Source organism: Coregonus clupeaformis, chromosome 8, assembly GCF_020615455.1.
Source record: "Coregonus clupeaformis isolate EN_2021a chromosome 8, ASM2061545v1, whole genome shotgun sequence".
Classification (NCBI taxonomy): domain Eukaryota; kingdom Metazoa; phylum Chordata; class Actinopteri; order Salmoniformes; family Salmonidae; genus Coregonus; species Coregonus clupeaformis.
The window spans coordinates 34572013-34598568 of NC_059199.1; the positions used below are offsets into that span (position 1 = coordinate 34572013).

General features: G+C 42.2%; 1 protein-coding gene across 2 annotated transcripts; it reads left to right on the forward strand.

The window, feature by feature from the left end:
* The first annotated feature begins 489 nt into the window (after positions 1-489).
* LOC123491526 (metaxin-1-like) lies at positions 490-25866 on the forward strand. Of its 2 annotated transcripts, none has more exons than XM_045222366.1 (8): positions 490-602; positions 5015-5084; positions 9805-9890; positions 16858-16950; positions 23504-23692; positions 24466-24542; positions 24672-24829; positions 25184-25866. In XM_045222366.1, the coding sequence occupies exons 1-8, from the start codon at positions 522-524 to the stop codon at positions 25411-25413; spliced, it is 984 nt and encodes a 327-aa protein (XP_045078301.1). In that variant the 5' UTR covers positions 490-521; the 3' UTR covers positions 25414-25866. The 2 variants fall into 2 exon arrangements, with proteins under 2 accessions (XP_045078301.1, XP_045078302.1); XM_045222367.1 differs by having other exon boundaries at positions 491-602; positions 23504-23686.
* The last annotated feature ends 690 nt before the right edge of the window (positions 25867-26556 follow it).

A 26556-nucleotide genomic window follows, 5' to 3' on the forward strand; every position in this document is an offset into this window, starting at 1 on the left:
GTTTCTGTAGTACGAGTAGGCTGGTATATAATTGTGTACAAGCCACCTAGCTAATAAAATATTGGAGCTAGCAGTCATTAGTTACATTTTAACCATAGCAATAGCTTAATTGAATGCCTACATAATTGGTGCCTAACTAAACCAACTAACGAGAAATGGTGGAGGCTACCAGAATGAAGACAGACATTTTTCGGAATAAACGTGTTGAGTGAAAAACTTAATTACATAGCTACTCCCTACCCGGTATCTCATTATGCCCCTATACAACTTTGTATGCGTTGTTTGTTTGCAACCTTGTTATTTACGACGTTTTTGGAACAGATTCCTTTTGGAACGTTTCACAAATTCTACCAACCCTGCGTAGCACGCTTGACCGAAATGGTAGCAGAAGGTGAATGTTCAACTTTTGTTGCGCGCAAATCCATATGACGCTGCGACTGCGTCCCATTTTGCATAATGACACCGTCGGTGTGATCCAGGCGTTCGCAGCATCCGGGTGAAGGTTAATCAGTCAAAGAAAGATGGCTGCCCCCTTGGAGTTGTACTGCTGGAAAGGTGATTGGGGCTTACCCTCTGTTGATACAGACTGTCTAACCGTTCTGGTAAGAAATACAATAGCTGATTACAATACGTAAATTATAGGGTCCACCGTTACTGTCGTCGCATAAATAATTTCCCTTCGACAATAAGGCAGCAGAGCGGGTGAGACTGAGGTGACCTAGCTAGCTAGCTAACGGTTAACTCCGCTTTGATGAATGAATGGAATGCACACTCATGTTAGCTAGCTAACTAACGTCACATCTTGTGTTACTGACAACTTGACATGCATTGAACCAACAAGCCCCGGCTGGTCAGTATGGGAGTCACGTTCCCATTATGTTAGCTCAGCTGTAACATTTAGAGCAAATCCAGTAAAACATACTCTTATTATTTAGCCAGGTAAGTTCACTAGTTTAGATATGCAACTTGGTCAGGAAGCTCTGTCATTACAATTCTGGTTTATCAGCCAATTTCAGGTTCCTGGTTGCTTACTTTTGATACAAGTAAAGTGTGACACGACTAAAACGGCCTACGACTCAATATTGTGTTGAGAATTTCCAGTGCTGAATTTGATGACAGTTTGAACTAGCTAACGTTACATGTTTTGGTATTAGCTAAAGCTAAGGAATGAGTAATGGCCTAAATTGTCAAACGTTAAAAGCTTGCCATTCTGTTTTGCTAAACTGTCTTTGCTCTGACACCAATTTCATCATTTGCCCACTGAAAAAATAAAGTGGTAGGCCCAAAATAAAGTAGTAATTTATAGTAACTTTTTTATTCATAAAGTGACTGATAAGTGGCCACTGCAATGTCCAGTCCACAATAAGCATTCATGTGTGAAGTGAAACATTTACATTATTTACAATGGTAATAACTTTCAGTTTAGATTAATTTACTACTTCTAACTAAACATACAATTCTCTGAGGTCATACACCCAAATATGTATGGACAGATTAAACACTAGGCTAAGCTATTTCATTACTTTAATTACCAGATGGTGTTTGAGATCATTGAAGGGGTTAGGCTAGTGTTTGCTTTGTATTCGGCATAGGGTAATTAATATGGAGGCTCATTCCTCGAGTGAACATCAGAGGGCTGTTAACATAGAGATCCTATTACATTATTATAATTCCTAATTCTATGGCAGACTTCATTTAACTAACACACCATTAATGCTGATGTCATTGTGAATGGTGGCGACTGGAAAGGGATCAGCTCTCACTTTAGCCCCCATTTGTTGGTGTTATAGGGAATTGCTTTGGACCCTGGCTGGCCTGTTATTACTTGTCTTTGTTTTCATTTACCCGGCATGGATTATTTCACTGTCCAGTGCAGCTGTCTAAACATCATGCAACCATCATCATCGCCACCACCACCCAACTAGCAGAGTTCTAAGAAACTCGAGAATAGCCAAGAAAGGGGAAGAAAACTTAAATAAGCACACAAACTCTTCCCCCTGTATAATTTACAAAAAGTTGTTTCCTGTGGAAAGATGCCCCGTCACCCCCCCAACCCAATGTCAAAGGGTAAAAGTCCTTACTGGAGTTATCTTGATAACATGCCCCACCCCTACTTGATTGTCATGGCACCAGTGCATACACTATATATACAAAAGAATGTGGACCCCCCTTCAAATTAGTGGATTCGGCTATTTCAGCCACACCCATTGCTGACAGGTCTATAAAATCGAGCACACAGCCATGCAATCTCCATAGACAAACATTGGCAGTAGAATGGCCTTACTGAAGAGCTCAGTGACTTTCAACGTGGCACCGTCATAGGATGACACCTTTCCAACAAGTCAGTTCGTCAAATTTCTGCCCTGCTAGAGCTGCCCCAGTAACTGTAAGTGCTGTTATTGTGAAGTGGAAATGTCTAGGAGCAACAATGGCTCAGCCGCAAAGTGGTAGGCCACACAAGCTCACAGAACAGGCGAGTGCTGAAGCGCGTAGCGCGTAAAAATTCTGTCCTCGATTGCAACACTCACTACCGAGTTCCAAACTGCCTCTGGAAGCAACGTCCGCACAATAACTGTTTGTCTGGAGCTTTATGAAATGGGTTTCTATGGCCAAGCAGCGCACACAAGCCTAAAATCACCATGCGCAATGCCAAGCGTCGGCTGGAGTGGCGTAAAGCTCGCCGCCATTTGACTCTGGAGCAGTGGAAACAAGTTCTCTGGAGTGATGAATCACGCTTCACCATCTGGCGGTCTGACGGACAAATCTGGGTTTAGCGGATTCCAGGAGAACGCTATCTGCCCCAATGTATAGTGCCAACTGTGGAAGAACTTGACTGGCCTGCATAGAACCCTTACCTCAACCCCATCAAATACCTTTGGTATGAATTGGAACACCGTCTACGAGCAAGGCCTAATCGCCCAGCATCAGTGCCCGACCTCACTAATGCTCTTGTGGCTGAATGGAAGCAAGTCCCTGCAACAATGTTCCAACATCTAGTGGAAAGCCTTCCCAGAAGAGTGTAGGCTGTTATAGCAGCAAAGATGGGGACCAGCTCCATATTAATGCCCATGATTTTTGAATAAGATGTTCGACGAGCAGGTGTCCACATACCTTTGGTCATGTAGTGTAAGTTCCAACAAAAGATTGTAGACATGATTGGGAGCCACAAGGAAATGTCCTGCTGACCGACAAAGGCCTCTCTCAATTACTGTGGCTCCCTCCCTGGTCTGTATATTTTTTTTGTCAAGCTTTCTCAACTTACATGATTTGCACTGCACAATACTACCAGGCTATTCCTTTAAAGCTCCAATGCAGTCTATACAGCACAGACCATAGACGACTACCTCATCTCGCTCCCCATCTCAGGCAGCTATGTTATTATCGACAGTAGTTCAAACCATGTTAATGAACAATGTTCATTCCGCAGCGTCTGACCTTAACGCTTCTTTCGTGTCCCTCGAGCCAGACACACTTCAGCTGGCAAACCCAAATAGCATTTATTTATTTTTTGCAGGAAAGGGGATTTAAAAGTGTCTGGCAAATCCCACAGTGGGAAGGAAACACTCCCATTATTTTTCCTGTGGCAGGGAAAAAGTTAATGGTTTTCATTCTCGTCTGCAACAAAGTGGGGTCTCCCATTACTAAACCCACATCCGAGGGGGATGAGGGTGGGGTTATGGTTTCTAACGCATGGTACAATGTCCTGAGCCCTCTCTATTATTATAACTACAGTCACACACAGAGGCCATGTGGGAGGGGTAAAGGTGATTTTCTTGTATACACATCCATCTGTCTGAGTACCAAGGTTCTGGTCTAACTGCTGTCTTCATTCTGAGATCTTGAAGTGGTCTAATAGCCATTTCACAAGCCGAGATGAACTGTTCTGTGCTGACCTGGTTACGCATAGGCTAGTTGCTGGAACCATGCTAGAAAGTACGATGTAGGGTCAAAGACAAATATCCAAGCCAGACCAGCACAGTTCGGGTCAGCACGATAGTGCCAAAAGGGTAGGCTATGATCATTGAGCTACTCAAAGAGAGATGAGAGCTCCATAGGCCCAAACAGTCTAAATTCAGACATTGGGGAATCTACTGTTTAGTTACTGTACTGACATGCTGAGAAAGTGACATGTGGACTACATCACACTCAGATTGAGGGAGGGTAGAATGTTCTGCTTAGCTGCTCTAAAGCTACACAGCAGCCACTGTGGGGTTGGAGGCCACTTGGCAGTGTTATACGATCTGCCATGACAAGGCAGACAGGGCATTATTTTTTCAGGCCACAGAATGAGCAACCTCATTCAGGTTTCACTTAAGATATTTTCCTAAGTCATCAGCCATTTTCTAAAGCTGTGTCAGCGTTGTCCTGCTCCAGTTCTTGTGTATGCAGTTGGAAGAAGGTTACCATGCTTTTTTCCCCTAGTGAACCCACACATGCTAGGTTGGTTTAACTTAAAGTTGAGATAAATGGACAAATTTGGACTCATGCTCTGTCAGCATAATGCAAGTGATATGCCCTTAAGGGTTTCGGAGCGCTGTAAGCTCTACCTCGTAAAGGCAGGATAATCCTGGATATTCTTGCCTTTTTGAGTTTTCCTAACAAGATCTCTCGGTCTTTGAAGGAGCCGTTGGGTTGTTTTAACACTCACTGACTTTTCAAGAAGGTAATGAGTGATATAATCTGGTATTTTGGCAGGAAAAGAGTCATGCACCTCTCTTCAGTTCCAAAGACATGTAATTTCCTTCAGTGCGATCTGGAAGATGTGGTGGTCTTCTTGCTTGATTAGTTTCTCTGTGGTGAAAGAGGCATCTCGCTGTCATTAAGTAGAAGGCACCAAAGTAATCCATAAGACTCCACTATTGTGGTCCTGTATGTAAAATGTATGCACGCATTACTGTAAGTTGCTTTGGATAAAAGCGTCTGCTAAATGGCATTTATTATATATTATATGGTGTCATGAAACCTTTATTGGAAACTGTTTGCTCATCTGTTTCTCTATCTTTCTTTCTCTCAGGCCTATGCCAAGTTTGCTGGTGCTCCACTCAAAGTCCACAAGATCACCAACCCCTGGAGAAGCCCCACAGGTAATTCCAACCCAGGGCACTGCTATGTTCTGTTCTGACATAGGTACTCACTATTGATGGGGGGAAAAAACATTGTTGTATAATTTTTTTGCTAGGTAGCTTGACTAGCGCTAGTCGCCAGTACCTGCGCCAAAACTCCGGTATTTTTAATCCTTTTCAGCTTGTTCTCCATCTTCTTTTTAAATAGTGAGCCAACAAGTTTTCAGTGCTTTTATTTCCAAGACTGATCAAAAGTAATTTTCTTGTGCTATCTTGTCTCTTTGCAGCAGACATACACTGAGTGTACAAAACATTAGGAACACCTGCTCTTTCCATGACATAGACTGACCAGGTGATTCTATGATCCCTTATTGATGTCACTTGTTAAGTCCACTTCAATCAGTCTAGATCAGGGGTGTCAAACTCATTTTAGCTCAGGGGCCACATGGAGGAAAATCTATTCCCAAGTGGGCCGGACCGGAAAAATCATGGTATATATAACTTAAAACAACAACTTCAGATTGTTTTCTTTGTTTTAATACGATCAACATACAACATAAAGCTGGAACCTGAGGACAGTGTGTCCAAAATAGTACAAGCACAACATCACTATTAATCATAAAACACGTCAAGTTTATTTGAAAATTCTAAAGAAAAAGAACACACAAACACACAATGCCTCAGTGATTAACAGAACTGGGCGGCAGGTAGCTTAGTGGGTAAGAGCGTTGTGCCAGTAACCGAAAGGTCGCTGGTTCTAATCCCCGAGCCGACTAGGTGAAAAATCTGTCGATGTGCCCTTGAGCAAGGCACTTAACCCTAATTGCTCCTGTAAGTCGCTCTGGATAAGAGCGTCTGCTAAATGACTAAAATGTAAATGTAAATGTAAACTGTTTCACAGATCACAGAACTATATCAGGGTGTCATTTCTCAGGCAGAAATTTAGATAAAAAGAATGAAATCCTGTTCCCCAAACAAGTGCAAGAACCACAGAGTCAAGAATAGGTTAAATATACAAATAAAATAAAAACAATTAAAAACAATAGCACATCAACATAAAAACATATAAACATAAAGCTGGAGCCTGAGGACAGTGTCCAAAAGTACAACATCACTATTAATCATAAAACACCTCAAGTTATTTGAAAGTTCTGAGGACAAAGAACACACAAACACACAATGCCTCAGTGATTCACAGAAGTATATCACAGATCACAGAACTATATCAGGGTGTCATTTCTCAGGCAGAAATGTAGATAAAAAGAATGAAATCCTGTTCCCCAAACAAGTGCAAGAACCACAGAGTCAAGAATAGGTTAAATATACAAATAAAATAAAAACAATTAAAAACAATAGCACATCAACATAAAAACATATAAACATAAAGCTGGAGCCTGAGGACAGTGTCCAAAAGTACAACATCACTATTAATCATAAAACACCTCAAGTTATTTGAAAGTTCTGAGGACAAAGAACACACAAACACACAATGCCTCAGTGATTCACAGAAGTATATCACAGATCACAGAACTATATCAGGGTGTCATTTCTCAGGCAGAAATGTAGATAAAAAGAATGAAATCCTGTTCCCCAAACAAGTGCAAGAACCACAGAGTCAAGAATAGGTTAAATATACAAATAAAATCAATTAAAAACAATAGCACATCAACATAAAAACATAAACATAAATCTGAAAGCGTTGCTCAAACTCCCGTAACAGTCCCGTGATTTTATCTTTGAACCGCTTCATGTCTGCCACATGTTGGGTCGCGCACACATTTTTCAGACAGGGGAAGTGAGCTGCATCACCACCGGCAAGTTGCGTCTCCCACAATGACAGCTTCAACTTGAAAGAACGTATGCTGTCATAATACTGCGTGACAACTTTGTTGCGCCCGTTGCAGCTGTTTGTTCAAGTTATTCAGGTGCTCTGTAACATCCACCATAAATGCAAGGTCCTGCATCCATTCTGCGGAATGAAATTCTAACACTGGTTTGCCCTTTTCTTCCATGAACTGTTCAATTTCTTCTCGTAAATCAAAGAAACGCCTCAGCACAGCACCTCGGCTTAACCATCTTACCTCAGTGTGGTATGGCAGGCCATAGATGTGGTCTTTCTCTCTGAGAAGGCTGTCAAACTGACGGTGATTCAGGATTCTGGATCGGATGAAATTAACAGTTTGGATGACCACCTTCATGACGTTATCCATCTTTAATGACTTGCAACACAAAGCCTCCTGGTGCAAAATACAGTGAAAAGTCAAAAAATCACGTCCTCCATTTGCAGATTGCACTTTCTCTCTGAACTTTGTCACAACGCCTGCTTTTTTCCCGATCATTGAGGGCGCACCATCTGTAGCCAGGCTGACAGCGCGGGACCAGTCCACTCCGACCCTGTCCAGCGCGCCCGACGAGTGCGGTAAAAATATCAGCTGCTGTCGTTGTATCTGTCATCGGCACCAACTCCACGAACTCCTCGGTGACGGTCAATGTGTCATCAACTCCGCGGATGAAAATGGCCAGTTGTGCAACATCTGTAATGTCCGTGCTTTCATCAATTGCAACTGAAAACGCAATAAATGACTTTACTTTTTGCTTCAACTGGCTGTCCAAATCCACTGAAAGATCGGAAATCCTGTCTGCAACTGTGTTTCTTGTCAGGCTGATATTTGCAAAAGCCTGCCGCTTTTCAGGGCACACAATCTCCGCTGCCTTCATCATGCATGTTTTTACAAATTCACCCTCACTAAATGGTTTTGAAGCCACTGCGATTTCATTAGCAATGAGGTAGCTAGCTTTCACTGCAGCGTCACTGATGTCTCGGCTGTGAGTAAACACAGACTGCTGTTTCTTCAGACCCGCCAACAGTTCATTCACCTTCTCTCATCTCCGCTGTCCTTGAAAGTTGTCATATTTGTCGGCATGAAGACTCACATAGTGGCGACGAAGGTTATATTCTTTCAGCACTGCAACTTGCTCTGAACACACCAAACATACAGCTTTCCCATTCAATTCCGTGAATAAATAGGATGACCATTTTTCTTGGAACACTCTGCACTCTGCGTCCACTTTTCTCTTTTTTGACAGAGACATATTGGGGCAATGAGGGTGCCAAAGCACATAATGTTAAAAGTAGAAGCCGTAATAAATATCGCGGGCAAAACAAAGTAGCTCATTGGCTGCATGTGCTTGACCTACTTGCTCTGCCCCGGTATAAACAGTTTGCTTGCTTAACACAATTGCTATTGCGCCATCCAGTGGACGCAATTGGAACAGCAGTTTATTTTATTGAAAAATTGCAGCGCATTTTTATACTTTACAAAAAAAATATATATATATTTTTTTTTCAAAATCATCTCGCGGGCCGGATTAAACCCGTTTGCGGGCCTGATCCGGCCCGCGGGCCGTACGTTTGACACCCCTGGTCTAGATGAAGGGGAAGAGACAGGTTAAAGAAGGATTTTTAAGCCTTGAGACAATTGAGACGTGGATTGTAGCTCAGTTGGTAGAGCATGGTGTTTGCAACGCCAGGGTTGTGGGTTCGATAAAATAATGTATGCGCTGTAAGTCGCTCTGGATAAGAGCGTCTGCTAAATGACTAAAATGTAAATGTGTATGTGTGCCATTCAGAGGGTGAATGGGAAAGACAAAATATTTAAGTGCCTTTGAACGGGGTGTGGTAGTAAGTGCCAGGCACACCAGTTTTAGTGTGTCAATAACTGCAATGCTGCTGTTTTTCACGCTTTCGTTTCCCATGTGTATCAAGAATGGTCCACCACCCAAAGGACATCCAGCCAACTTGACACAACTGTGGGAAGTATTGGATTCAACATGGGCCAGCATCCCTGTGGAACGCTTTCGACACCTTGTAGAGTTCATGCCCTGACGAATTGAGGCTGTTCTGAGGGCAAAAGGGGATGCAACTCAATATTATGAAGGTGTTCCTAATGTTTTGTACGCTCAGTGTATAATGAGCAATATGTTTGGAACATCAAATCGCAATCGAATCACAATACATATCAAATTGGGAGAATTGCAATTCATATCTAATCGGCACCTAAGTGTCGTGATAATATCGTATTGAGGTCCCTGGCAATTCCCAGCCCTAGTACTCACCATGCCTTTTTGGGAATGAACTTGCCCTCGGTGAACCCGATTTGACACTCTTCCTTGTAAAGGGGAAGAAGAAGAAGAGGAAATTTCCCCCTTAGTAAAGGGTCAAAGGTCATACGGTCACAGGGTCACACATCACCTGACTCTCTGAGGAGAACATAGCCTTACTTTACCGTCTGCGTTCACTCACCCTTAGGAACAAAGAGAGCGATGGTTTGATATATGAGGACAGGAAGCTCTCACTTTCCCCCTCTTCTCACTGGAGTAGAACAGGGGTCACAGGTCGTGGGTTAACAGTCAAAAGGTCAGCGAGCACCTGACGTTCTTATATCTCCCAGTACCACCACCTTTGTGTGCCAGCCCATTTTTGCTACACCCTCCTGTCTTCTTCACACCACAGGGGGGTTCAGACGACTCTGCGGTCGTTATGGTTACGGTCCGGATTGTTGTTTTTTGCAATCCCGCTGCGCATCTCAGAAGATTGCTATATCATATTAATGTGGTTCCTGAGATGTTAAACACTTTTCCAGACTTTGTGAGTGAGGTCTGGTAATCTGCGCAGCACGATTGCAATAAAGACGACCTTGAAAGCGCCCTTTAGGCTGACTGTTCTGCTCCCTCGTTTCAGGTACGTTGCCGTCACTGAAGACCACGGAGGAAAGTAATGGTAGTCTTTCCAAACCCAGTAATATCATCATTCACCTTAGAAAACAGGTGAGTCCTGTTCCCACATATCTTCCCTTTCCCACAGGGGAAATTAATAGTAAACAGGTGAAAGACAACCTCCCCCTCCACCCCCCCCATTCTTTTTGACAGGGAACATGTGGGTAACCATGCTCTGCCAAATTATGAGCTGTTCTATAGGAAACAGATGTGTGTTAATGTAACACTAAATGGTTGATACAATCTTAGTAACAAACAGGTGAGTGACATCCGGAGCCATTTGTAGAGATCGCCATAGTCAGGAACTGATGTCCAATGTGTACTGCTTTTGGCCCCAAGGGATATTCCCTTGCTTATACATTCTGGGCATGCAGAATCAAGGCACAAATTAGTTTCACAAGGGTTTTCTTGAGCTCCAGTGACCACATGGTAATCTCTACAAGACATAATAATATAATAATAATATGCCACTTAGCAGACACTTTTATCCAAAGCGACTTACATTCATGCGTGCATACATTTTTGTGTATGGGTGGTCCCGGGGATCGAACCCACTACCCTGGCGTTACAAGCGCCGTGCTCTACCAGCTGAGCTACGGAGGACCACATCTACACTACATCCACATCTACACTACTGGTCAAAAGTTTTAGAACACCTACTCATTGAAGGGTTTTTATTTATTTTTACTATTTTCTACAATGTAGAATAATAGTGAAGACATCAAAATGATGAAATAACACATATGGAATCATATAGTAACCAAAAAAGTGTTAAACAAATCAAAATATATTTTATATTTGAGATTCCTCAAAAAGCCACCCTTTGCGTTGATGACAGCTTTACATACTCTTGGCATTCTCTCAACCAGCTTCACCTGGAATGCTTTTCCAACAGTCTTGAAGGAGTTCCCACATATGCTGAGCACTTGTTGGCTGCTTTTCCGACTCATCCCAAACCATCTCAATTTGGTTGACGTTGGGGGATTGTGGAGGCCAGGTCATCTGATGCAGCACTCCATCACTCTCCTTCTTGGTAAAATAGCCCTTACACAGCCTGGAGGTGTGTTGGGTCATTGTCCTGTTGATAAACAAATGATAGTCCCACTAAGCCCAAACCAGATGGGATGGCATATCGCTGCAGAATGCTGTGGTAGCCATGCTGGTTAAGTGTGCCTTGAATTCTAAATAAATCACAGACAATGTCACCAGCAAAGCACCCCCACACCATAACACCTCCTCCTCCATGCTTTACGGAGGGAAATACACATGCAGAGATCATCCATTCACCCACACCGTTTCTCACAAAGACACAGCGGTTGGAACCAAAAATCTCAAATTTGGACTCCACACCAAAGGACACATTTCCACCGGTCTAATGTCCATTGCTCATGTTTCTTGGCCCAAGCAAGTCTCTTCTTTATTATTGGTGTCCTTTAGTAGTGGTTTAGCAATTTACTCATGAAGGCCTGATTCACACAGTCTCCTCTGAACAGTTTATGTTGATGTGCCTTTTACTTGAATTCCGTGAATTATTTGTTTGGGCTGCAATTTCTGAGGCTGGTAACTCTAATGAACTTATCCTCTGCAGCAGAGGTAACTCTGGGTCTTCCATTCCTGTGGCGGTCCTTATGAGAGCCTGCACTTGAAGAAACGTTCAATGTTCTTGAAATGTTCCGTATTGACTGACCTTCATGTCTTAAAGTAATGATGGACTGTCGTTTCTCTTTGCTTATTTGAGCTGTTCTTGCCATAATATGGACTTGGTCTTTTACCAAATAGGGCTATCTTCTGTATAGCCCCCCTACCTTGTCACAACACAACTGATTGGCTCAAACACATTAAGAATGAAAGAAATTCCACAAATTAACTTTTTAAGAAGGCACACCTGTTAATTGATATGCATTCCAGGTGACTACCTCATGAAGCTGGTTGAGAGAATGCCAAGAGTGTGCAAAGCTGTCATCAAGGCAAAGGGTGGCTATTTGAAGAATCTCAAATATAACATCTATTTTGATTTGGTTAACAGTTCTTTGGTTACTACATGGTTCCGTATGTGTTATTTCATAGTTTGGATGTCTTCACTATTATTCTACAATGTAGAAAATAGTAAAAATAAAGAAAAACCCTTGAATGAGTAGGTGTTCTAAAACTTTTGACCGGTAGTGTATAGTTGGGTTGGGCCCTAGTTATTTAGTTGGTGCGTTCACGTTAAATCATCAGTACTCAAAGAGGAGGTCCACACTCTCCGATTTAAAGGTTACGTTAAACAACTTTTTATTTTATATAACCATTCAACCAACCATATTAAGAAGGATGGTTAAGAAAGGGACACTTTTGCATCAGAGAGAGGGGTCTTTCACTTCTGCCAAACTGGTACAAATGGTATGCAAAAGGAAGACAGTAGGCAGAACTTGAGGCCCTTACATATATTGGTGTCCAGGGACAGTGAATCTTGGGGTAGAGGTTAACTGGTTATAAGTTGTTGCATTGACTTTTATAGGTAGAAAGTCTTGGCATAGTGATTCACGGCTTAATTTAGTGTTTTAGGCTGGGTTATTATTTATTATTATTTTATTTTAGTCATTTAGCAGACGCTCTTATCCAGAGCGACTTACAGGAGCAATTAGGGTTAAGTGCCTTGCTCAAGGGCACATCGACAGATTTTTCACCTAGTCGGCTCGGGGATTAGAACCAGCGACCTTTCGGTTACTGGCACAACGCTCTTACCCACTAAGCTACCTGCCGCCCTGAGCCTCGGGTGTACAAATTGTAGACCATAAACCCTGCACAGATGGGAGGGGTCTCTCATAAAGTCACCAGAGGGGTATACTACAAATCAGGATTAATAAATTAGCCAGCTAACTTGCCTTAATATTCTGAAATTACCTTTTAAGATTTGGAAAGATAAGATTGAAATGGACATGGTCTAATTGACTCAACAACAAAAAACACATCTAAGTTCAGCTTTCAGAAATCAATCTATAGTTGTTTCTGGTTGTTTATCAAATTAGCTCATTGATCCTACTTTGTCGTATACCCCTCATGTTGCGCAACCATATTGCTTCCACCTTACAGATTGAGGGGTTAGGGCCAATGGCGACAGCTAGTTTTATTGGGGTCCGACACATAACAAAAAATACATTACAGACAAAATACTTTACAATTTACGTACATTTAAAAACATTGACATGTAGTGTGTATGTGTGTTTGCATCAGTTACACATACGTGTCAGCACATACACACAACAAGTAGGTAACATGGGGGAGAGGCGTTGTGCCAAGAGGTGTTGCTTTATTTGTTTTTTTTAAACCAGGTTTGCTGTTCACCTGCACTATGAGATAGAAGGGATCATGGCTATCATGGCTCTGTATAATACTATCCATGCTATCATGGCTCTGTATAATACTGTATGTTTCCTTGAATTTTGTCAGTGCTGTGTGTAAATTGACTATGCAAACAATTAATGTTTCTTATAAAAACAAGAAGCGATGCAATCAGTATTTCCTCAACTATTAGCCGAGAGAGACTGTCATGCATATTATTGATATTAGCCCTCTGATTACAATGAAGAGCAAAACGTGCCGCTCTGTTCTGGGCCAGCTGCAGCTTAACTAGGTCCTTCTTTGCAGTAATCAAGATAAGATACAACTAGAGCCTGCAGTACTTGCTTTGTGGAGTGTGGTGTCAAAAAGCAGAGCATCTCTTTATCACAGACATACCTCTCCCCATCTTTACAACCGTTGAATCAATATGTTTTGACCATGACAGTTTACAATCTATTCAGCTGAGGTCTACAACTTAAGTAATGATTTATACAATTCTTAGTTTTAGAGATGTTCAGGACCAGTTTATTACCGGCCACACATTCTAAAACTGACTGCAACTCTTTGTTTAGGGTTGACGTGATTTCACTAGCTGTGGTTGAATTATCAGCATACATGGACACACAGGCTTTGTTTAATGCCAGTGACAGGTCATTGGTAAAAATAGAAAAGAGTAGAGGGCCAAGAGAACTGCCCTGCGATACATAACACTTTACATACGTTTACATTTTAGTCATTTAGCAGACGCTCTTATCCAGAGCGACTTACAGTTAGTGAGTGCATACATTTTCATACTGGCACTAAACACCTGATTCCACTCAGACCCAGTTACAATGGCTTGATAATGAGTTGATTATTTGAATCAGGTGTGTAGTGTTAGGGGAAAAAACGAAAATGGGTCCCCAGGACTAGGATTAAGAAATACTGGGTTAAGGTTGCAACAATATAATGGTAGAGAAGGTGCTGTGGTCCCATTTACATTAAATACTGTATTTAACAATGCACTTTCAATCAATCTCAAGTTAGTCATCATGTTTAACATTTGTTTAACATTTGGGAAGCTTCTATTAAAGAAAACCCTCTGTGTTCTGTTAGATAGATGGCTCTAAATCCATGGTATGGCAGAGGTTGAAAAGCCATAACACATACGTTTTTTCAACAGGTTATTGTCAATAATATCAAAGGCTGCACTGAAATCTAACAGTACAGCTCCCACAATCTGCTTATTCATTTCTTCCAACCAATCATCAGACATTTGTGTCAGTGCAGTACATGTTGGAGTGCCCTTCTCTATAAGCATGCTGTAAGTCTGTTGTTAATTTGTTTACTGAGAAATACAGTGAGCTGAAATTGAAATTATACAATGACTGAGGTTAAATTGCAGACTGTCAGCTTTAATTTGAGGGTATTTTTTTATCCATATCTTCTGAACCACTTAGAAATTACATCACTTCTTTCTACATAGTCGTCGTCCCCCCCCATTTTACGGGACCAAAAGTATTGGTACAAATTCACTTATGTGTATTCAAGTAGTCAAAAGTTTAGGATTTGGTCCCATATTCCTAGCACGCAATGATTACATCAAGCTTGTGACTCTACATACTTGTTGAATGCATTTGCTGTTTGTTTTGGTTGTGTTTCAAATTATTTTGTGCCCAATAGAAATGAATGGTAAATAATGTATTGTGTCATTTTGGAGTCACTTTTATTGTAAAGAAGAATATAATATGTTTCTAAACACTTCTATATGAATGTGGATGCTAACATGATTACGGCTAGTGAGAAAGTTACAGAACTTTCATAGTAGCATCCACATTGCCAAGAGTGTGCAAAGCTGTCATCAAGGCTAAGGGTGGCTACTTAGAAGAATCTCAAATATAAAATGTTTTGATTTATTTAATACTTTTTTGGTTACTACATGATTCCATATGTGGTATTTCATAGTTTTGATGTCTTCACTATTATTCTACAATGTAGAAAATAGTAAAAATAAAGAAAAACCCTTGAATGAGTAGGTGTCCAAACTTTTGACTGGTACTGTGTATGTATGTATGTATGTATGTATGTATGTATGCATGTATGTACAGTGCTATGAAAAAGTATTTGCCCCCTTTCTAATGTTCTCTACTTTTGCATATTTGTGATGCTGAATGTTATCAGATCTTCAACCAAAACCTAACATTAGATAAAGGGAACATAAGTGAACAAATAACACAACAATTACATATTTATTTCATTTATTTCATAAACAAAGTTATGCAACACCCAATTCCCCTGTGTGATAAAGTAATTGGCCCCTTACACTCAATAACTGGTTGTGCCACCTTTAGCTGCAATGACTCCAACCAAATGCTTCCTGTAGTTGTTGATCAGTCTCTCACGTCGCTGTGGAGGAATTTTGGCCCACTCTTCCATGCAGAACTGCATCTGGTCTGATGAAACAAAAATAGAACTGTTTGGCCATAATGACCATCGTTATGTTTGGAGGAAAAAGGGGGAACTTGCAAGCCGAAGAACACCATCCCAACCGTGAAGCACGGGGGTTGCAGCATCATGCTGTGGGGGTGCTTTGCTGCAGGAGGGACTGGTGCACTTCACAAAATAGATAGCATCATGAGGAAGGAAAATTATGTGGATATATTGAAGCAACATCTCAAGACATCAGTCAGGAAGTTAAAGATTGGTCGCAAATGGGTCTTCCAAATGGACAATGACCCCAAGCATACTTCCAAAGTTGTGGCAAAATGGCTTAAGGACAACAAAGTCAAGGTATTGGAGTGGCCATCACAAAGCCCTGACCTCAATCCTATAGAACATTTGTGGGCAGTACTGAAAAAGCGTGTGCGAGCAAGGAGGCCTACAAACCTGACTCATTACACCAGCTCTGTCAGGAGGAATGGGCCAAAATTCACCCAACTTATTGTGGGAAGCTTGTGGAAGGCTACCCGAAACGTTTGACCTAAGTTAAACAATTTAAAGACAATGCTACCAAATACTAATGGAGTGTATGTAAACTTCTGACCCACTGGGAATGTGATGAAAGAAGCAAAAGCTGAAATAAATAATTCTCTCTACTATTATTCTGACATTTCACATTCTTAAAATAAAGTGGTGATCCTAACTGACCTAAGACAGGGAGTTTTTACTAGGATTAAATGTTAGGAATTGTGAAAAACTGAGTTTAAATGTATTTGGCTAAGGTGTATGTAAACTTCCGACTTCAATTGAACTACATGCATACAGGGGCGCAGCCATGGGAGGGCATTGGCCCACCCACTTAGGAGCCAGGCCCACCCACTGGGAAGCCAGGCCCAGCCAATTAGATGTTTTTTTCCAGTATTTTCCAGTCAGTATTCCAATTGCAAATGCTCAATAACAGGGATGTAAACAAATTTGTGCACACATTTTGAGAGAAATAAGCATTTTGTGCGTATGAAACATTTCTGGGATCTTTTATTTTAGCTCATGAAACATGGGACCAACACTTAACATGTTGCGTTTTTTTATTTTTGTTCAGTACAGATTACTCTTTTTGCTTTGTAAAGGCCTTTTTCACTGGAACTTTTGCTATGCCTGCCTTTTTTCCAGGTGAATTCTATTGACTCTTTTGTAAGGGGGACCATGCATTCATACTCTCATCTAGGACCTGATATCCCAATATCTAAACTAAGTGGCTGACTGTCCTGTCTTTCAGAAATACAACGCTGACTATGACCTCTCAGCCAAGGAAGGGGCAGACACTCTGGCCTTTGTGTCACTACTGGAGGAGAAACTGCTGCCCGCATTGGTGAGATAACTTCTGCATGTGGAGAGGGCGAGGGAGGGCGGGAGGAAAGAGATGACAGTTAGATTGTTTTTCTCTGTTCACATACCATGTAGAACAGAGAAACAGAAAGGGAAAGTGAGAAGCGAAAGAGGGGGTGAAGGGTGGATATGGTTTAGCAGATCAGGGTAAAGCAGGGGCATGGGGTCAACACACAAATAACCATCCCCACATCTTAACATTCCCATTATCGCATTTCTGCGGTGGTTGATGATGATAAAAATATATCAACGTCTGTGCCAGGGGGAGGAGTCGGAGGAGGTACCCCTGTGGAATCAGGAATGCTTTCAAGTCATTGAAAAGGGAAAATCAATTCTGTCTGACCCACTCCTAATAAAAATCACCTTTTTAAATGCTTTCGCCTGGCATGACATTGAATGGGCAAAGTTAAATGCCAGGTTCTGTCTTGGTAATGCAATTGCTCTCTTAATATTACAAGAAAAGTAAGCTATTGTGAAATGCTTTAGAACGGTGAAATATTTATTTCTATTCAGCTTAAGGTTGAAGGGAAATCAGGCATTCATCGTCAAAGCTCTTGAAGCTTAATTGAGCATTGAGTAGCAGCGATAGTACCCAGCTCTATGGTAATGTTCCAATTTTCATTCTAGCATACCACTTAGTGTGCAGCAACGTATCAGACATGCATTCTTAGTAGTAGGCTAGTATGGACATTGGAACATGGCTCAGGGACAGTGATGGAGAAAGACAGGCTTGCCTGTGTTTACTGTTGGGGCCCTGTGGAGAATTCTCCTAAGTTTACCGTGCCCAACCTGTGCTGCATTTCCTGTATAAAAGTGTCTGGCTTCCTGTGTAAAAAAAAAAAAAAAAGGTGATAATGAAATAGTCGACAGACTTTGTGTCTCTGGAGATGCGTCTGGAAACAAGTGGAAGAGTCTCAAGTACCTTTGACGATCCCTGGGGTGACCCCTTGCATCTGCACTGAGCCCCTGGGAATAGAGAAGCAGTGTGGCCTAACTATTAGTGAAATGGGACCCCAAGATGGTCAGGTTAAATACCGTTGTGCCCCTGGTTAAATCGCATGCATTATGTCATCAAACATCCAGATTTCAAAATTGGAGTCCTAGCCTAGCCATTGAAGTTATTTTCAACAAAAGGATCAACTGTTTCCCATATTGGAAAGTCAGGGTGGTCCTGTCCTCTTAATTCTATCTGGTATTGGGAGTTGACCTTTAGATAACCTATGGTGTTGACAGGGTTGGAACTACTGTGAAACAGGCACGTTTGTCCACCTTGAAAAAGTCACAGGTGTGTTTTGAAAAAAGGTGCATTTGATCTTCGTTGTTGTGTGTTGGATCTATAAAGTGCCTTTGATCATCATTTGTTGTATGTAGTTGCTCTAGCAGTACTGTGTGGTCGCAATCTATGGCACCTGCCTCTTCTATTCCCCTCCATCCATTTACCTTCAGAAAGTATTCATACCCCTTGACTTATTCCACATTTTGTTGTGTTTTCTACACACAATAACCCATAATGACAGTGAAAACATGTTTTTAGAAATGTTTGCACATTTATTGAAAATGAAATACAGAAATACACTACATGACCAAAAGTATGTGGACACCTGCTCATCGAACATCTAATTCCAAAGTCATGGGCATTAATATGGAGTTGGTTCCCCCTTATAACAGCCTCCACTCTTTTGGGAAGGCTTTCCACTAGATGTTGGAACATTGCTGCGGGGACTTGCTTCCATTCAGCCACGAACATTAGTGGGGTCGTCACTGATGTTGGGTGATTAGGCCTGGCTTACAGTCAACGATCCAATTCATCTCAAAGGTGTTCGATGAGGTTGAGGTCAGGGCTCTGTGCAGGCCAGTCAAGTTCTTCCACACCGATCTCGACAAACCATTTCTGTATGGCCGTCGCTTTGTGCATTGGGGCATTGTCATGCTGTAACAGGAAAGGGCCTTCCCCGAACTGTTGCCACAAAGTTGGAAGCACAGAATCGTCTAGAATGTCATTGTATGCTGTAGCGTTAAAATTTCCCTTCACTGGAACTAAGGAGCCTAGTCCGAACCATGAAAAACAGCCCCAGACCATTTATTCCACCTCCACTAAACTTTACAGTTGGCACTATGCATTCGGGCAGGTAGTGTTCTCCTGGCATCTGCCAATGCCAGATTCGTCCGTCGGACTGCCAGAAGGTGAAGCGTGATTCATTACTCCAGAGATTGCATTTCCGCTGCTTGGCGGCAAGCTTTACACCACTCCAGCCGACGCTAGGCTTTGCACATGGTCATCCTAGGCTTGTGTGCGGTAGCTCGGCCATGGAAACACATTTCATGAAGCTCCTGACAAACAGTTATTGTGCTGATGTTGCTTCCATAGGCAGTTTGGCACTCGGTAGTGAGTGTTGCAACCGAGGACAGACCATTTTTATGCGCTACGCGCTTCAGCACTCGCCGGTCCTGTTCTGTGAGCTTGTGTGGCCTATCACTTCGCGGCTGAGCTGTTGTTGCTCCTAGTTGAGCGGGGCAGCTTTAGCAGGGCAGAAATCTGACAAAGTGATTTGTTGGAAAGGTGGCATGAAATTACGGTGCCACATTGAAAGTCACTTAGCTCTTCAGTAAGGCCATTCTACTGCCAGTGTTTGTCCATGGAGATTGCATGGCTGCCTGTCAGCAACGGGTGTGGCTGAAATAGCAGAATCCACTAATTTGAAGGGGTGTCCACATACTTTTGTATATACAGTGCTTTCGGAAAGTATTGACCCCCCTTCACTTTTTCCACATTTTATGTTACAGCCTTATTCTAAAATTGATAAAATCAGGTTTTTTCCTCATGAATCTACACACAATACCCGATAATGACAAAGCAAAAACAGGTTTTTAGAAATTTTGCAAATTAAAACTGATATCACATTTTCATAAGTATTCAGACCTTTACTCAGTACTTTGTTGAAGCACCTTTGGCAGCGATTACAGCCTCAAGTCTTCTTGGGTAGGACGCTACAAGCTTGGCACACCTGTATTTGGGGAGTTTCTCCCATTTTTCTCTGCAGATCCTCTCAAGCTCTGTCAGGTTGGATGGGGAGCGTCGCTGCACAGCTATTCTCGGGTCTCTCCAGAAATGTTTGTTGGGGCTAAAGTCCGGAATCTGGCTGGGCCACTCAAGGACATTGAGATTTGTCCCGAAGCCAATCCTGTTTTGTCTTGGCTGTGTGCTTATTGGTTTTTGTCCTGTTGGAAGGTGAACCTTCGCCCTAGTCTGAGGTCCTGAGCACTCTGGAGCAGGATTTCATCAAGGATCTCTCTCTACTTTGCTCCGTTCATCTTTTCCCCGATCCTGACTAGTCTCCCAGTCCCTGCTGCTGAAAAACATCCCCACAGCATGATGCTGCCACCGCCATGCTTCACCGTAGGGATGGTCCCAGGTTTCCTCCAGATGTGACACTTGGTATTCAGGCCAAAGAGTTCAATCTTGGTTCCAGTGAATCTTGTTTCTCATGGTCTGAGAGTCCTTTAGGTGCCTTTTGGCAAACTCCAAGCGGGCTGTCGTGCCTTTTACTGAGGAGCGGCTTCCGTCTGGCCACTCTACCATAAAGGCTTGATTGGTGGAGTGCTGCAGAGATGGTTCTCCCATCTCTACAGAGGAACTCTGGAGCTCTGTCAGAGTGACCATCGGGTTCTTGGTCACCTCCCTGACCAAGGCCCTTCTCCCCCGATTGCTCAGTTTGGCCGGGCTGCTAGCTCTAGGAAGGTGGTTCCAAACTTCTTCCATTTAAGAATGATGGCCACTGTGTTCTTGGGGACCTTCAATGCTAGAGACATTTTTGGTACCCTTCCCCAGATCTGTGCCTCGACACATTCCTGTCTTGGAGCTCTACGGACAGTTTCTTCGACCTCTTGGCTTGGTTTTTGCTCTGACATGAACTGTCAACTGTGGGACATCATCTAGACAGTTGTGTGCCTTTCCAAATAATGTCCAATGAATTGAATTTACCACAGGTGGACTCCAAGTTGTAGACACATCAAGGATGATCAATGGAAACAGGATGAACCTGAGCTCAATTTTGAGTCTAATAGCAAAGGGTCTGAATACTTATTTAAGGTATTTCTGTTTTTTATTTTTAATAAATTTGCAAACATTTCTAAAAATATTTTTTTGCTCTTTCATTATGGGGTATTGTGTGTAGATAGTTTTTTTCCCCCCTCATCAATCTCATCCGGTTTAGAATAAGGCAGTAACGTACCACCATGTGGGAAAAAAGTCAAGGGGTCTGAATACTGAGTCAATAGATGTTAGAATCACCTTTGGCAGTGATTAAAGCTGTGAGTCTTTCTGGGTATGTCTCTAAGAGCTTTGCACACCTGAATGGTCAACATTTGCCCATTTTTATTATTTTCCAAATTCTTCTATCGAATTGGTTGTTGATCATTGCTAGACAACCATTTAAGTCTTGCCAAAGATTTAAGCAGATTTATGTCAAAACTGTAACTTGACCACTCACTGTCTTCTTTGTAGGCAACTCCAGTGTAGATTTGACCTTGTGTTTTAGGTTATTGTCCTGCTGAAAGGTGAATTCGTCTCCAAGTGTCTGGTGGAAAGCAGACTGAACCAGGTTGTACTCTAGGATTTTGTCTGTGCTTAGCTCCATTCCGTTTCTTTTTTTATCCTGAAAAACCAGTCCTTAATGATTACAAGCATCACCATAACATGATGCAGCCATCACTAAGCTTGAAAATATGGAAAGTGGTGCTCAGTAATGTGTTGTCTTGGATTTGCCCCAAACATAACACTGATACGCAAAACGATGCCGGATTCAAAACTTAGAATATTTCAATTTAAATTATTATACAAAATTCTTGCTACCAATAGAATGTTATTTATATGGGGATTCCCAGCTCTGCAGATTTTGCTGCGAAGAGACAGAATCATTAGATAATTTGTTTTGGTACTGTCCATTTGTAGCTTGTTTTTGGTCACAGTTCCAGGAATGGCTGAAGGATTGCAATATTTACCTGGAGCTAACCCTGCAGATAGCACTACTGGGTGATCTGAAAAGTCATAGTCAATCGATCAATAATATAATAATACTTTTAGCCAAAATGTTTATTTTCAATTTACAATCTGTAGAAACAATAAGAATAGAAGGGTTCAGAACTTTTGTGAAACATCACAGTACAGTTGAAAAATATGGCAAATAGAAATCCAATATGGATGGTGTTGGGAGATAGATGGGAGGTGTTGAATGGAGCTGAAGGATGGGACTAATAACAACAAACAATAACAAGATAACTAATGCAAAGCATACTGTGTCCATAATAAGTACAGTGAGGGGAAAAAAGTATTTGATCCCCTGCTGGTTTTGTATGTTTGCCCACTGACAAAGACATGATCAGTCTATAATTTTAATGGTAGGTTTATTTGAATAGTGAGAAACAGAATAACAACAAAAAAATCCAGAAAAACACATGTCAAAAATTGTATGAATTGATTTGCATTTTAATGAGGGAAATAAGTATTTGACCCCTCTGCAAAACATGACTTAGTACTTGGTGGCAAAACCCTTGTTGGCAATCACAGAGACAATGTGATCTTCTGGAATTTCTTTTCTCATTTTGTCTGTCATAGTTGACGTGTACCTATGATGAAAATTACAGGCCTCTCTCATCTTTTTAAGTGGGAGAACTTGCACAATTGGTGGCTGACTAAATACTTTTTTCCCCACTGTATGTATCTATCTATATTTGCAGGGAAAAAACATATGGGGGATTGGAAGTGGCAATTACATTGATGGAAGTTAAAATCTATCTGCAATATTAAAGCTGATCTACCCCCTAAACATTTTTAAAAAACATAACACTTTTTATTCAGGACAAAGTTAATTGCTTTGCCACATTTATTGCAGTATTACTTTAGTGCCTTGTTGAAAACATGTTTTGGAATATTTTTATTCTGTGCAGGCTTCCTTCTTTTCAGTCTGTCAGTTAGGTTAGTATTGTGGAGTAACTACAATGTTGTTTCATCCTCAGTTTTCTCCTATCACAGCCATTAAACTGTGTAACTGTTTTAAAGTCACCATTGGCCTCATGGTGAAATCCCTGAGCATATTCCCTCCTCCGGCAACTGAATTAGGAAGGACGCCTGTATCTTTTGTAGTGACTGGGTGTGTTGATACACCATCCAAAGTGTAATTAATAACTTCACCATGCTCAAAGGGATATTCAATGTCAGCTTTTTTTATTTGTACCCATCTACCAATAGGTGACCTTCTTTGCGAGGCATTGGAAAAGGGGTTGAATACTTATTGACTCAAGACATTTCAGCTTTTCATTGTTAATTCATTTGTAAAAATGTCGAAAAACCTAATTCCTCTTTGACTGTGGGCTATTGTGTGTGTGTAGGCCAGTGACAACAAAATCTCAATGCATTTTAAATTCAGGCGGTAACACAACAAAATGTGGAAGAAGTCAAGGGGTATGAATACTTTCTGAAGGCACCGTATGTGTCTGTCCCTGCCTTTATCTCAGTCTCTCTCCATCTCCCTCTTCAGATCTACACCCATTGGGTGGACTCAAAAAACTATGTGGACGTGACGCGGCGCTGGTACGCCGAGAATATCCCCTTCCCACTCAACTTCCTGCTGCCCAACCGCATTCACAACCAGCAACTGGAGAGGCTGAGGCTGGTGAGGGGGGACTCTACACTGGAGCCCGGGGAGCAGCTGGAGAAGGAGGTGAGGGTGAGGAGACATTATGGGAGAAGATACAAGTGTGAATTGACACAATGGGATTCGGCAAATGGGCAGGTGGAGGGAGGAGATGGAAGGTGAAGAAGAGGAGGGTACAAAGAAGAAAAGAAGAGGGGAACAAAGAGTTTACATAATTAAGACAGTGAGAATGAAGAGATGGAGGAGAGCGATGAAAGAGGGTATTGAGAAGCACAGAGAAATTAGGTGAAAAATGAGTTGCACCGCAGGGGCAGAAATTAGATGTGAAAGGATAGGGGTTATACGGTCAAGTCTATGGAAGGACTATTATCATTGAAAATGGCAGCTAGCTATTACTAGAGAGAGACCCTTGTAATGGCACTTTTGTACCCTGACGTGGAGAGGGTAGTTCATAGTAATTTAATAACCCCAAGAAGCCAAAACAGTCTGTTTTCACAACGTGGTAATTGGGTGAGGCGGTTCATCTCCATGGTGAAGGGGTATTGTTTTCAAAGTCCCCCCCTAAAATTTTTTTTATGCTATACTTTATGCACAACGTGCGTTGACTCTGTTTGTAACTCTGGGATGGGCAACTCCAGTCTTCGGCGGTAACCGGAGTTGCCCATCCCTGGTTTAACTGTACACATAACAATGTTCTGGCTTCGTTGAAGGATGGTTCATAAATAAGCCCCATGGGCACTTGCTCGCTGACAACCTTTTTCATGAATGCAGATACAGCTGTTCAGGCTGTGAATGCCTCTGTGTGTCCATGCTGATGGTTGTCTGGGGGCTTTTCATCTCCACAGCTCTACCATGATGCGTTGGAGTGCATGACCCTGCTCTCGCAACGCCTGGGCTCACACAAGTTCTTCTTTGGGGATTCGTAAGTGGCTGCTGTGTGCAAACTGCAAAATGCAAACAAATTGCATGTATAACACGTTTGCCACACTGTCTTTCATATGAGTGTGTGTGTACTGTCGTGATGAAGCCCCTTTGTGCATTGTCTCCCCAGCCCATCCTCTTTGGATGCCTATGTGTTCGGTCACCTAGCCCCCCTGCTGAAGGTGAAGCTGCCCAATGGGAAACTCCAGCAACACCTCAACTCCCTGGACAACCTGCGGCACTACTGCACCAACATCCTCGTCCTCTATTTCCCCTCAGAGGGCGGAGGTAAGTTCCCTGGAGTATTATTTCTCAACTCCGGTCCTCGAGCAGTACCTCAAACCGTACACACATTTGTTGTAGCACAGGACAAACACATCTGATTCAACTAGTCAAGTGGATGACTGGGTGATTCAGGTGTGCTTGTCTGTGGCTACAACAAAAATGTGTACTGTTTGGGATACTCGAGAACCAGAGTTGAGAAATGCTGATCTTGAGTGCCTAGTCTAATAGTCTGATACTCAATTCCAAAACACTGAGAACTCTAACTGTATTGAGAATCAATTGCAAAAATGGGTTCTGTTAGGATCCAGTGTGTGCAGAGACTTTGACTCTCATCCCGTTTTGTCTTCTCTGTTTTAGAGCCACCCATTCGCAAGGTGTCAGTCCATTCGGACGGTAGTGACTTTGACAGCGAGCCCCATAAACGACGCAAGCAAATCCTATCGGTACTGTTCGCCATGGGTTCGATGCTGGGCTACGCCATTTTGATGGGGATCGTCAGCATCCAGCACATCCGACCGCAGGCAGCGCTAGTGGGACCCCGTCACATCGAAGAGGGAGGCGAGGAGGAGGAGGAGGAAGAGAAATGAGCAGTACAGGCTCGGTGTAGGACCAGGTAGAAGGAGGCGTTGTGAGGGGAAAATGGACGTTCTCTGACTTATTCCGTGCACTGCATATTGACGGACAATAGGGGAACAGGAATTACGTTCCTTAAAAATCTAAATCTCCCACAATGCACGATAATCCTCTCAGTACAGACCACTTCTTGGCATCCACAAACATGCCTAGTTATACGGTCTCTTTTTTTGGTGCTTGATTTTTGTTTTCTCGACATCCCAGGAAGGCATACCTTTTCTTGTCTCAGAATCTTCAAGAACGCTTTCATATAATTCAAGAATGGTTGCCTTTCCTTTTTTCAGGTTTCTTTCTTTCAGGTTGGGGGTGGGGGGTGTTGAGCCACTTTCTGAAATGTTTTGTCAGATTTCACTTGCACAAACAGAATTTTGACTTGATTTCAGGTCATTAAAAGTAAAAATGCTGAACCATCTGTCACAAGGTGTTTTTGTATGTTTGCCAAAATTCCAGTTTCTCCAAGCCTCAAATGTTACCCTACCCCTAAAATCACAATGGAAAACAGACAGAATTATATAGCAGAGCAGATATATTAACTGAAAGTTATTATTTAAATTGCTTGATCTTTCCAAGAAGGGGAAGGAGACAGACTTTAGGTTAACACAGAGAAGGTTTCTATCACAAGAGGAAAAACAATACATTATTTATACACTGAACAAAAATATAAACGCAACATGCAACAATTTCAAAGATTTTACTGAGTTACAGTTCATATAAGGAAATCAGTCAATTGAAATAAATCAGTAGCCCCTAATCTATGGATTTCAAATGACTGGGCAGGGTCGCAGCCATGGGTGGGCCTGGGAGGGCATAGACTAGCCAATCAGAATTAGTTTTCCCCCACAAAAGTGCTTTATTACAGACAGAAATACTCCTCAGTTTCATCAGCTGTCTGGGTGGCTGGTCTCACACGATCTCGCAGGTGAAGAAGCCGGATGTGGAGGTCCTGGGCTGGCGTGGTTACACGTGGTCTGCGGTTGTGAGGCCAGTTGGACGTACTGCCAAATTCTCTAAAACAACGTTGGAGGCTGCATATCAATTCCCTGGCAACAGCTCTGGTAGACATTCCTGCAGTCAGCATGCCAATTGCACGCTCCCTC